We start from the raw sequence: 13,074 nt of genomic DNA on the forward strand, positions 1-13,074 counted from the left end.
CATACTGGGCTGACTGAGACAGGCAGCCCATCCAGGCTCTGCTGCTTATCCTTCATCATTTCTAGCAACCAAACATCTCCTCCACTCTGCTTTTTCCTTTATTTGCTTGGATGTAAACCTGACCCATCTCGCTAAGGTTACGCCTGGGACCGCATCCACAAGACAGCATCTGCACTGGGAGCTCAGGGTGGGCTTCTGCCTCCATTTAAGGGAGGGAAGGAGGGAAGGAAGGGAAAAAAGGAAGGAAGGAAGAAAAAAGAAAGAAAGAAAAAAAAAAAAAAAGGAAGAAAATAAAAGAAAAGAAAAAGAAAAAACGCAGAGCAAACATTATCTATTGTTAATTACCTGTAAAGTAGGGCTTTAGCCACTTCCCCAGTTTCTAAGAGCTCTGAAGTGAAACCTGAAAGAAGCCACCCATTGTTTTCAATTGTGCAAGAGCCAGGAGCAAATAGGGCTCAAATTGCAGCTCTGAAAGGCAACAGGAAATTGGCATCCCGGTAATCTGCTCCCGACTATTCATAGTAACAAAGGCTACATTCCTCCTAAAATATTCACCATTAGAAACCCAAGGCTGATCTATTTAGTAAGGCCCACAGAATAAATCTGTGGAAATAAAGGTTTTTAATTAGAAGGCCATAGGATATGGCTCTGGTTTCCAGCCCCGCAAGTAACATGTATTATTTGTACCTCCGCCTCGTTTCCCACATCTCCCAGTGCAGGCACCCAGAGATCAGGATCACTGCTGTTCTCAAATATTAAAATATATATAATATATTTTAATAAACGTGGACCTGTTCCTTACAGATGGATCGTAGTGCACAATGTGCTGCACGAAGAGCATTTTAAATAGGTCCCCGTGTTAGGATTACAAATTTTTCTGACCAAGAGTAAAAACATTGCTTCTAAATCATCATAGTCGGATGCATGCGCACACACAGTCTGTGGCATGTTACAACACCCAGTTTATAAATACCCTCTAGAAAGTGCTACAGTTTAGACCTTAAGCACTTTCCCCATTCATTCATCTCTCTGTATGGAGGAATGACTTAACAGTAAAACACCACACTGCCAGTCAAAGGTGCTGGTGCCTCGCAGCATGATGCCATGCAACCCTCAGGTCTCGGCTTTCCCAGCAGCAAGAGAAAAATATTTCCCTCAGCGCTGCTTTATCAGGCATAGTTCATTTAAAACAATTTAAGTACAAGCACAAAATGCTTTGAGTTACTTGGTAAGGAGGTACTATTGCACTTTTTGCCACCTGAACAGATAAAGTTATCCCCTACCAGGTATGTTAGAGTTGTCAGCAGGAAGAGCACAGCAGATTAACAATTACAGGGGATGTTATCTGCACCTGGCAGCCGTGATGGATGACTGTGGAAGCACCACAGCGAGTGCGCCTGCTCCAGTGTAAGGCAAGAGATGGAAAGGAGAAAACAAGCCTATGGACTCTAAAACTCAAAAAAAAAAAAAAAAAAAAAAAAAAAAAGAGAGAGAGAGAGAGAGAGAGAGAGAGATGTGGAGTCTCCAGAAAGATTTTGTATAAGTCTATCGCTTGCTCCTACTGTGATCCTTTGTTTAATGCAGTAGCACTGATGCATTTTCAACTATATTTCCATATGTTTGTTCTCTTGCAGGTCAGTAAGCTCAAGCCCAGGTGCCAGGTACTGCCAAACTTTGGCAAAGCTCATATCCAGATTTGAACTTTGGACCAAAACAAAATCCCAAGATCCAACTGAACTGTATTTTCCACCCTGACTAACCAGGATCGCTTTCACTGTGACTCGTAAGAAAGACAGAGCATGCAGAAGTGCATTAAACCAGCAAGTGCCTCAGCAGCAGAGCAGCACAGATGACTCGTACAGCCAGAGCATTTGTCATCCAGAAGAACTCCACACAGTGTAAAACAATGAGCAAGCATACAGTTATTCTCTAAAAAGAGATGGCATGACATGATAGGAAATAGATTCTGATGGGAAATAGATTTTTCTGAAAATGGATTTTTGAGCAGGAGCAGCTAGAATTCCTCAACGTTAAGAAGAAGGTACCATGCCATCTCCTAAAAATCAAGTTGGGGAAAAGCCATGGAACTTTCCCCTTTCTCTCTGGCAACTGGTTTATTCATTTTCATTTTAAAGTGTCTTCTTCTAAGTGTGCAGATCCAAAAGCACCAGATCGAACACCACAAAAGTAAGAAATGATGCCTTTGAAAGGATCTTTCCCATGTCAGATAACACCAACTTTTCTTCCTGCGTAACATGTGGAAGAGGAGCTCTCACAGCACTGGAAGAACTGTCAGATGGTCTGGAAGTTGAAGTACTCTACAGAAGATGGTCAATGCAATTTAAAATATCCATTAAGTAGTTAATCACTTACATAATTTTAGCATGTATTTAGGGTATTCCAGCTGCTTCTCCCAGTCACTCTATCATATAAACTAGGAACACATTAACACTTATGAATCTTAGTCATTCATAAGACTGTGTGTGGTATGAACCATCCCAATTAATAAAAACAAAATAAGAAAACAGGAAAACACCCTACCACCAGAATCAAGTCCATTCAGAACTGCCCGCTGTGACATGAGACATTAATGGACATACACTGATGTTTGGCAAACTTAGTCACTGGTGTAAACCCATTGACTTCGTTCAGAAGGAATACTCTGCGTTATAAAACCAGTCATACTACGGTAGCAGCCCCGAAGGGTCAGGCAATAAGCGAGCTCCATTGTGCTCCCTATTGCACAAACACAATGAGGTTCAGCCCTTTGGGGTAGAGCCTCTGTTGAACATTTGTGCCTTTTGACAATGTGTTCTGTAGGATATTTGTTTTCAGATTCATAGCACTGTACATGTATACAAAGGTTTACAAAACAGGGCGTACTGACAGTGCAAGAGAGGCACAGCTGTCACGCACACCTTTCTCTGAGGATTAAACAAATGGATGTTTCTTCAAAACCAAGCAATTGGCAATAATTGCATTTTTGAGCCAAAGATTGCTAGTTTTGTAACATGCATGACAACGTCATCCCCTTGGGATGGCACACTGCTTCCTTTCCTTTTACAGTATGGGCTTAGATTCCATTCCAAATGCACTGTATCAAGGATATGTATGCGATGTATCAAGAATACTGAAAGATCACAGCGATTTTCTGGTCCTTTTTGAAGTAAAAAGTAAAAGGGTTTCACACCTCCATAAGTAAACCTACTAAGGCTATGTGTGGCCTACAGGAAACCTGTCCCACATTTGTATTTACTAATAAGTACATGAGGAAATGTCTCATCTAAAGACAGCTTCACCTGGAGAAGCGGGAGCAGCAGCTGAAGGCTGGGAAAATGATGGCGGTGCATCTCTCATTCACAAATGCACACCGAGCAGTAGGTACCACTCCAGGAATTGAGCTTCATTCCAGCCATATTGTCTTCTGTTACGGTGGCTGACATGTACGTATTCCTTTTCAGCCTTTAGGAAACACCGAGTCTGGATTTACCCATTAACACTACAGCCAAAGCCCACAGTATCTAACAGAATGCACTTACCCAGACGTAGCCAAGTACTCCCAGTCCAGCTGAAGCAAGAGCAGATCTGCACCTACACATTGCTACCTGTACACATGAAAACAAAGCTCATTTCAAAGCGCACACAGTGAAAACACAACTGAAAAGTGTAATGTTTGCAGGAATCGACACCTTCTATGGTGTTTAGTGAGGGCCTGGGCTTTGGCACTGTGGTTGGTGGTGGGTGATGGGTGGTAAAAGAGCTCCCACCTGGCTGCAAGGGAGTAGTCACAGCACAAGGGAACACAAAGGGCCCAAATGAACCCGTGTTGGGATTTCACAATGCTGACACAGCACCAGAAAGCAGATCCGGGGCTGCGTTGACCACCCGACACACAGCCCAGCCCTATTCCCTGTGGGATAATGACATGTCAGCTCCAGGTACTGGTTACAGTCTGAGCCCATGCTCTAGTGGAGAGGCAGAACATGATGAAGGCAACTTTCTGGGTGACTTAGAAGTTTTTAAGCTAGATCCTTCCAATAAATACAAAACTTCACTCAGAACCCACATGGCCATGTATCCACTAGTGAGGGTTGAAGCCACATCTCAGCTACTCCCATCAGTGATAGCAAGACGAGAAATAACCACAGCTAGGAAGGAGGAACATTTAAGAGCTGCCCTGAAAGCAGCTTGCCCAGGGATGAAGGCTAATCAGAACAACACCTGTGCAAACCATGCACTTTGTAAGGCTGGTAAATCCAGTTGTGTGATAGTAGGACAACATTGCACTCCAGGTTGTTTTTTGAAGCGCTATCATGACTGACAGAAATGCTCCAGCTGGAAGAAAGCCAACAATTAATCAGGATTCCTCAGCATTTGGAGGTAATTTCAGCAGAACAAGAAACACAGAAGTATCAGTGAGTCCTGAACATTCCTCCAGGACAAAAATCTATTACTTCATATAAATCCATTAAAACACTTCATATAGCCCGTTTAATCCCTCTTAACAGATTTGCTTTATCACAGGGAGAGGAGCTAATCCTCTCCCACCTGTCTTTACGATACAGAACCATAAACAAGAGCAAGCACTCTTCATTTCTTAAGTACTATTCCCCCTCAGATAACACTATCATCCACACTAGCATTAGCGTAACAAAGCTGTCTCTAGCGGAACACCTTAACTCTCCCGTTCTCACCCTAACAATGTATTCCCGCGGCAGGCAACGTGGAAACTCACCATCTGTTTCCAAATCTCATCTCCTGCCACTGGGCTCGAGATGCTAGACAAACAGAGACTTGAATCCCAGCCTGGTGAAGCTTCCCTTTTCCCTTCCTCACAGATCTTACACTGAGACATTTCAGCACTCTGCCACGTACAACCAGATGGCCAGCTTGCTCACATCCATCAGCAACCTATACAACTAGGTTACTAGGTCAGCTGCGCTTCTTGCCTAAATACACAATTCTTTTACACCACATACTCTTCGTTTTTTCAAAATGAAAACTATCAAAGCTATCTGAAAATGGCTAAGAAATAATTTCCACCTACATCGTTACAGCAGCTGGACCTCAGATACTGTAGGCGCTGTACAGATGTGAAGGAAGTGACCTGAACAGCATGCTGACAACATTTGGACTGAAGGACTGAAATCTACACTTCAGTCTCCCGGTTATCAGGAGTCCCATTAGCATTTAGCAAACCTGTTCACCCCCTCACAAGAAGATGCTGTATCTGTAGGTGGTCATTCTACTTACTGTACAGCAGGCAGTAGAACAGATCATAGTGATTGATGCTTTGGGGATATGTGAACTAACTACTGTCCCTTCACTGTGTGGAGGATTACTTCATGCATCTGTCAGCTCGCTTACTGCCACACACCCACCAGGAAAACATCAATTTGCCCTCACATGACCCTGCTTGGTTCTACACTGCAAAAAGCCGTCTGTCTGCCCGAGAGACATCACAGCCACTGCCATACAGTAAGGCAATTGCCCTGCACCCTGACAAACACAAAAGTGAACTCAAATAGATGGATGTAAAGTACAAGAGATGCAACATCTAAAACAAGAAGGGAAAGGAAACAAAATGAGCTATTTACTTCTACTTCTTCAGTGCTGCCTTCTCTGGGTAACACCTGGCACTTAGAGTACTGCTTCAGACGCACAGTGAATGGTTATCACCTAATTTCTGCATAGGTCAAAGTCAAATGTTCCCCTTCAGAAATGACAGTCTCAAATTATTCCCAACTTCAGTTAGTAAAGATTATTTAATCTAATTAGAGCATAGTTTTGTTGATTTCTTCGGAAATCTGGATCAATGGTGTGATGCAGCTCATAATGGAAGATGGTCATGGAAAGACGTACTATGTGTGAGTGAGTCCTTTGGGCTTTCTTCTGCTCTGCTAAGAAACAAATCCTAACAAAACCCCACATAAGCCACCTGGCTGAAAAAGAGAGAGACAGAAGTCAACAACATGAATAGTTTTTGTGGTTTTTTTTTGTTTGTTTTGTTTTTTTGTTTTTTTTTGAAGAGGAGGAATAATTAACACCATTCAAGCAAACGTACTCAACACAGAGCTGGATTGCGTCCAGTTAGGAAACTGCAATTGGTTCGGTATTTCTGAGTGTCAGTACACAGTCTTAAAAATGGCCCTATCTGACCAACGGTGACTGTTTGACAAGGATTTCATTGTCTCCTGAGGGCTGTTTGCAGCTGCCACTGTTAGAGAAGTATCAGTGATAAGGAAGTAGTGCCGAGCAAGTCATTTACTCCTCAGACACATTCTTCTCTTGGCTTTGCTTCATCTCACAAAGAATAAATTGTGGAAGGCAGATATACACACTGCTACCCCACAAGGCTCCTCATCTGTAAATTTTGTCACGTTTATGTGCAGAACTGAGATTGAGAGAGCAGTATTACCAAGAACATACTGAAAAGCAAGCTGTTTCTTAGATGTAATGTTATTATGGTTTCGCTGTATACCTCACAGAAATTATACATGCTCTTTAATAAAGAATGCATTTTTTGGTCAGCTTTGATGCTGTTAACTACAAAAGCCCAGCTTACTCCAATGATCAGCAAACTGGGAGTTAGAACAGCTTGAGCATGGCAATTCAAAGCAGAAGACTTCAAAATGCAATATGACACAGTTGTCAGGTTATTAGAGTTTCTTAAGTGGAGTTTCTCTAGAACCACTTACTCTGAATACCATGTGGAATTACATCCATTTAATAAACTTTTTACTTTAAGAGAATTGTGATGTTAGCCTTGACCCACATGGACAGAAGAATGAGGCTTCCCCATTCACTCTTACTGAAAAGGGGTTTTGTTGAGTAAGTGTTAAATGGCCACAAGTAGCTGTGACACTTGGGTCACCCTTAAGAGCCTTTAATTTAAAGACAGAAGGTGGATTCAGTTGACATTGGGAAAACATATGAGAAGAGAAACAAACAAGCCACACATATAGATGTGCGCACATACACAACTCTCAAAGCTAGCAAGCTGCAGCAACCCAAATTCTACTTCATATCATAAAGTAACCAGCCAAGAAGGTCTATATGACGAAATTTAGAATGGGTTTACATCTTAATTTGGTATTCTTTAGGAAACTAAACTTGAAGCTGTGGTTTCCTCCTCCACAACTATTTTAATGCTCTGGAAAATAAATAGGGCCTACACCTCTAGGCCCTGTTGAGCACAATGCATACATTGCATTGCTAACTGTTCATCAAGTAAGTTTTTGCAAAGTTAAAATTAGGTAAACTAAACTAGAGCACAGACTAGTGGTTTTGAAGTATCAGTAGGAAGTTACTTGCTACCTGACAGACCACCTGACCAGAGGAAGAAAATAACAAGAACCCAGAATGTGCAAAAGTAGCTTACAACCTGTCATTGTAACAAAAGAACTCAAGAGCCATTTTCATTAATTAATATATTTTCTGCATTATAGTTAACATATGTACTTTCTTCGTGTCATCCTTATTTCGTTAAGTATTGATATTTTGTTATATTCAGACATGAGTACATTTTCAAAGTCTTTTGCAATAAATATCATAAAATAATAGAGATTCACATAATAAATATTCTTTACAATAAAAAAAGTTTTAACAGACTTTTGTCTTAAAAATAGTTGGGATTCAACTTTGTGTTTTATACATAAAATATACAAAAAAGGACCACAATTTGTGGCTAAGGCAATAAAACAGGGAACAGAATAAAATTATAAAGTACAGAGCAGAGCTAAATTCACTAAACCAGAGGATCACAAGAAATATTAAAGATTCAAGAACGTTTAGGTGACTCAATGACACCTGAAGGCTGTTTGGATATATGAACACCACCAACTTTAATATCAACATGATACTGATGGACTATAAAACAGGAGCAGGAGGGTGGAGTGAGCAATATCCTTCAAAGATTTGACAGCAAGAGAAACAAATAAGTACAGTTGCAGCCATAATGTCTCCAATGTGAAGATCTACATAGTGTAGCAAAAATTCAAGTTAAAAAACAAAAAAAAACAAAAAAAACAAGGGGAGAAACAATCAGCTAACTCTCAGGACTGAGAATATTCCAAAAGTTAAGACAAAAGAGGTGGAGGCCAAAAAAAAAAAAAAAAAAAAGCAGGCTGCTTACAGAAGAATCAGGCCTTTCATTTGGTAAAGCCTTTATTTTACATCCCTCTCCAGGAAGACAACACTCAAGAAGTTATTTCACAATCCAGCTCACTCATGAAAAGTTACTCCTTGGTACCCAGGGGGTTAACGACAAAAAAATTGCTGAGAAGGAAAAACATCTTTGGGAAGATATTCAGAGCAAGAAGCTGCAAGAGCCCAGTGAGCCCTTACTGTCTCTGTCAGGAGTGGTTCAGTTACAAACTCAGACGACCCTGCCAAAGTGAGCGGCAGACGCAGATACTAAGTCCACACTTACCAAAGAGCAGCAATGACTACGTAAAACACTCCACACTCAGTTGAGTGAATAAAAAGAGGAGAAAAAAGATGCAAAAGGGAAGAACTTGTGTATTTGAAGTGGAGGGAGAAAGCAAAAGAGCAGTCTCCCCACCCCCCTAAATGGGGGAAGGAAAAAAAAGGAAAAAAAAAATCAGCTACAACCTGAAAATCAAAGTTGGAGGAAGTAAACCTCCCTCCAAAAATCATGAGGGCTTGCCCTGACCCCGGGAGGGGCAGCTCTCCAGTTTACAATAGACAGTGTTGGAGTTCTTGCATCGGCAGCCTGGACGATTGACGCGGTCGTAACACCCTCGACACAGTTTGAGGCATCCTTTTGCAGGAGGGTAGCAGAGCAAGCAAGGCAAAAACAAAGACATTGCTCCCATGCACAGGTACCTAGAACAGCAATGTGACTGGGAGCAGGAGCAGGGATTATCCGCGTACGAGTCCCCTTCATCGTCGTTCGAACAGTGGTAGAAGATCCCTTTGACCAAGCACATGCAGGTGCCATACTCCACCATGCTCTCCGCAGAGCACAAGCACTGCCGGTTGCAGGCCAAGCAGGAAGGAAGGGCCCTCGGGGCTGTGCACTCACCACATTTGCACTTCCCACACTGTTCGCAGATAAACTTGTGCTGTGTCAAGTCCTCTTTCAGAGGACCCTTCAGATCATCTACAATCAAAGACGACTGCTTGGGCTGCGTCCGGATTGTCCGGTCGGACCTGTGGCCTGAACCCGGCCTGGATGGAGGCGACCGGCCCAGCAGTCCTTGCTCTGAAGAGGCGCTGCTGTTGCTCCCAGAGCTGGCTGCGCTCCCCGTGCTCGTTGATCTGCTCAAGACCGGGGCCCTCGCGTTATGCTGATGTGCCACATGCCCCACGTGACTGGGTCTGTGTTCGTAGTTATTATTCACATTAATCGGTATAATTTCGTGAGTCCTTTCATGCTTCTCTTGCCTTGGTGCTGTCCGCGGACCAGCTTTTTTCACCACAGATGGACCTTCGGTGTACTCGTTGCTGCCCCTGATGGCCTTGATCTGGTCCAGCGACAGGATCGTTGTTGGCTGGCTCTCTCTGTCATAGTCCAACCGCTGCCGGCTGTCCAAAGAGGGCTGCTGAATCACTACCAACGAGCCACCGCTGCCATGTTGACTTTGGGGCTCCATCTGTAGCGATCTCTACCTCTGGCATTCAGCGGGAACCTGGCATGCATCTGAAACCCTAGAATAACAATAAGAAGTCAGAAAGTGTAAATAAACATTGCGTGTGTACATATATACATACAGACACAAGATCAAGCGCAAAAGAGGAACAAAGAACAGGATACTTTTTGAAAATAAAAGTGATATGGCAAACCACAAATTGCCCTAGCCACCTGGCGCTGATCTCTTTCAGCAGGGGATTACAACAACGCTGAGGATCTGGCCAAAGTCCAGCAATGGGGAGAACCTGGGTATGGCATCATAGGTGAGGAATGCTAAGGGAGACCCCTTACCATTAAAATTACAATTCAGAAAGAAAATAGCTATAAAAATCAGCATTAACCTGCAAGCTCACTTGGCAAGCCACAGGAACTAAGTGCTTCTCACTTGCTACCAAGCTCAATGTCTAATTAGCAAGAGCAATTCTGTCTGCCCCCAAAACTAAGTTGGAAACGTTAAGGAGCACCGCCAGGCTGCGTTCTGCAGGGCAGAATAAATAGCACGCACAGTTCTCACTCTTCTGGCTTAATCTGCAGCATCAGAAAGCTAAACAGATTTGCTTGCTAGCATGCTTCGGTAAGTATCTTTCTTAAGGTGAAGTACGTGCACTATAGTGCCTTGAAATAAGCACTGTCAAGCGTATGAGACATTTTCTGCAAGAAATCCAGCATGCAAATCTCATAAAACTAAAATAAGGGTGCAAACAGAAGCAATAAGGGTGCGAGCAGAAGCCTGTTTTCAAGTATTTTCTGACCAAAGGGCAGAGTGTGAAAGAAAAACAGGTAGAAAAGAATAAGACAAATTGTCAGATGAGAACTTGTTTCAAAAAAAAGTTAGGTACTTTCAAAAAAAACAGAATAAAAAAAAAAAAAAAAAGAACAAATAATATTTCCCAAGATGAACTGATTAAAAGCTTCTGAAATACAAGTTCTTCTATTCAATCTTTTAACTGTTAACACAAAGGTTGCAAATGCCGAGCTAGAAAACTGCAGTGACAGTTCCGTACCCATATGAAAACGTACATTAGACTACCTAAAAGGCAGACTTATAGAGAGAACGCGTAAAACAAACTGCTTTCCTTCACCGAAAGCCCTAGACAAACTCCCTGCAAGATGTCACGTACGTTTACCTGCAGGAGCAACAAGATGAGCACTAGGCAATCGAGCGCTCCCAAAGAACCCATGAGCAGAACCGTGGAGAAGCGTCTCACCTCTCCAGCCTGCAGGTGGCACGGAGCTGTTCGCAACACGAGCAACACAGGCACCGTGGACACGCGGAGAAGGACAGAGCAGGACTTATCCTAGCAGGTAGCCATGCATCTGCATCACCCTGACGGCTGACACAAGCTTAGTACCAGCTTCTACCAGGACGCAAAGTCTCCGTGCTGATCCACCAGCCGAAGGTTTATTTTACGTTTAAATGTCACCTGCGAGGGCTTTAGGGTCACGGGCTTCGGAAGCAAGCAAGAAGGAGAAGCCGAAGAGCACCGCACTCACTTCTGGTTCACCCCGCACACCGCCCCGCCAGGCGCTGAGGCTGAATGAAGGCGCAGGAGGAGAGCTTCACAGCCGCAGCGGGCGGGAGCCGGGCTCCCGGGGGAAGGCAAAACCACATCCCACGGAACGGCGAAAGGCAGCCAGTGCCATCTGTGGGGCAGGCGGAGGGCGGCAGGGGCCGAGGGAAGCCGCCGGGAGGACAACCCCGGGCCTCGCAGCGGCGGCTGCCCCCGGCAAACGGGGCCGCATGAGGCGGGACGGGGCGAGGGACCGGGCGGCTCCGCTCCGCTCCCGGGGCTGGCCGAGCCCCGGCCCCGAGGTGCTGCGGCGGGCGGCGCCCCCTGCGAGCCTGGCGGGGCGCGCAGCTGACGGGGAGGAAGGAAGAGGAGGGGAGGGGAAAAAAAAAAAAAAAAAGGAGAAAAAAAAAAGTTATGAATGAAAACAAGGGCTTCCCCCCCGCCTTCTGCAGGGGGAGGGCGCAGCCCGAGGTCGCTGCTCCCTGCGGAGGGCGGACTTCCCGGCGTTTAAAGCGCCAGCGCACGGCGGCACGGCCGCTGCCGGGGCGGGGAATCCCCGCAGACGGCTGCGGGCAGCCGGCACGGCTCGGCTCGGCTCGGTACAGCACGGCTCGGCTCGGCTCGGCTCCTTCCCCCCCGGGTCTGTCCGGAGCCCCCCGGCCGCTGAACGCCGCCCGGGCTCTGTCAGGGCACCGCCGCCCTCCTCCTCCTCCTCGCCCTCCGCCCCGCTCCGTGCCGCCTGGCACCTGCTCGCCCCGCCGCTTCCAGGCGCAAAAAAAAAAAGCACGCCCCGAAACCCATTACCTCCCTAATTACGCCGGGAGGCGCTAATTGCGGCCAAGCCGGGCTCCCAGCCCACCCCGCCGCCCCTCGGGGGTCGCCTGCCCCTCGCTCCCCGCGGCTGCTGCGAGGGGCAACGCTCCGCCCGTCCTCCCGAGGCCAAAACCAGGCTTGTAGCGATGCTAAAAACCAGCACCAGCGGTAATAAAAGCAGCACCGACGACCATAAAGCAGCTCGAGCCTCGCCGAGGCGGCTCCGCGGGGCGCTCCCGGCACCGGCGAGGGCTGAGCGCGGGGGGCAGCGGGGAGCGGGGCTGCGGGGCTGCAGCCGGAGCCGAGCGGCTGCCATGTGCTCGGCGCTGCCGTCGGCGGCCGCCTGACAGCCTGCGAGCCCGGCCGCCGCCTCGCCGCCAGCCGATCGGCGCCGGCCGCCGCGGCTCCGGGGCTCGCCCCGCCGCCCCCTTCGCTCTCTTTTCCTCCCTCTCCGCCCGCCCGGCCCCGCACCTGCCCCTGCTCCTGCCCCGGCGGCGCGCAGCTTACCGGAGGGCGAGGTGAGAGCCTGCCTGCCGGGGCACATTGGCGGCCCCGGCGCGGAGTCCAGCCCGGGCAGTGCAGGCAGCCTGGCGCCGTCCCGCCGCCGCGCCGGAGTGAGCGCGGCCGCGCTCCGCCGCCTTTCAGCGCGCAGCCCCCGCCCGCCGCCCGGCCGCGCCCCCGTGATGCCGATGTGTCACCGCGCGGCGCCCCCGAAATCCCGGACTGGACTCCGCCCGCGCACGGCTCCAGCCCGCGGGGGCCGCGCCGCCCGCCCGCCTCCCGCCCCGAGTCCCTCCCGGCCCGGCCCGGCCCCGCGCCTCGCTCCCTCCCTCCCTCCCGCACGGCCCGGCCCGGCTCGGCCCGGCCCGGCACCGCCCGGCTCGGCCCGGCCGCAGGTGGCCGCCCCCGGCCCGGCCAGCAGGGGGAGCGGGAGCCCCGAGGGGCCCGGCCCGCACGGAGGGGCAGCGGTGTGAGGGGCGGGGGGGCTGCGGCACGGCCCTGCGGGGGTCGAGGCTCGGCGTTGAGCCGCCCGGTTATGTCGTTTAGAGGCACCTTGAAGAACGCGGGGAAAGGATGTTAAAAGAAATCAGCGTT

At 47.7% G+C, this 13,074-nt stretch overlaps 1 protein-coding gene across 4 annotated transcripts; it reads right to left on the reverse strand.

The window, feature by feature from the left end:
* Positions 1-7,417: 7,417 nt before the first annotated feature.
* On the reverse strand, positions 7,418-12,630 carry SPRY1 (sprouty RTK signaling antagonist 1). 4 transcript variants are annotated; one of them, XM_082759458.1, is made up of 2 exons: positions 12,487-12,630; positions 7,418-9,672 (listed from the first exon to the last, which is right to left on the reverse strand). In XM_082759458.1, the coding sequence occupies exon 2, from the start codon at positions 9,615-9,617 to the stop codon at positions 8,655-8,657; it is 963 nt and encodes a 320-aa protein (XP_082615584.1). In that variant the 5' UTR covers positions 9,618-9,672; positions 12,487-12,630; the 3' UTR covers positions 7,418-8,654. The 4 variants fall into 4 exon arrangements, with proteins under 4 accessions (XP_082615584.1, XP_082615586.1, XP_082615585.1 ...); XM_082759460.1 differs by lacking the exon at positions 12,487-12,630 and adding an exon at positions 11,080-12,441; XM_082759459.1 differs by lacking the exon at positions 12,487-12,630 and adding an exon at positions 11,150-12,440.
* Positions 12,631-13,074: the final 444 nt, after the last annotated feature.

Source organism: Aythya marila (genome assembly GCF_965140915.1).
Source record: "Aythya marila genome assembly, chromosome: 4".
Classification (NCBI taxonomy): domain Eukaryota; kingdom Metazoa; phylum Chordata; class Aves; order Anseriformes; family Anatidae; genus Aythya; species Aythya marila.

Excerpts from the sequence above, each read along its gene's own strand:
- SPRY1 (XM_082759458.1), bottom strand. The coding sequence starts at position 9,617 with ATGGAGCCCCAAAGTCAACATGGCAGCGGTGGCTCGTTGGTAGTGATT.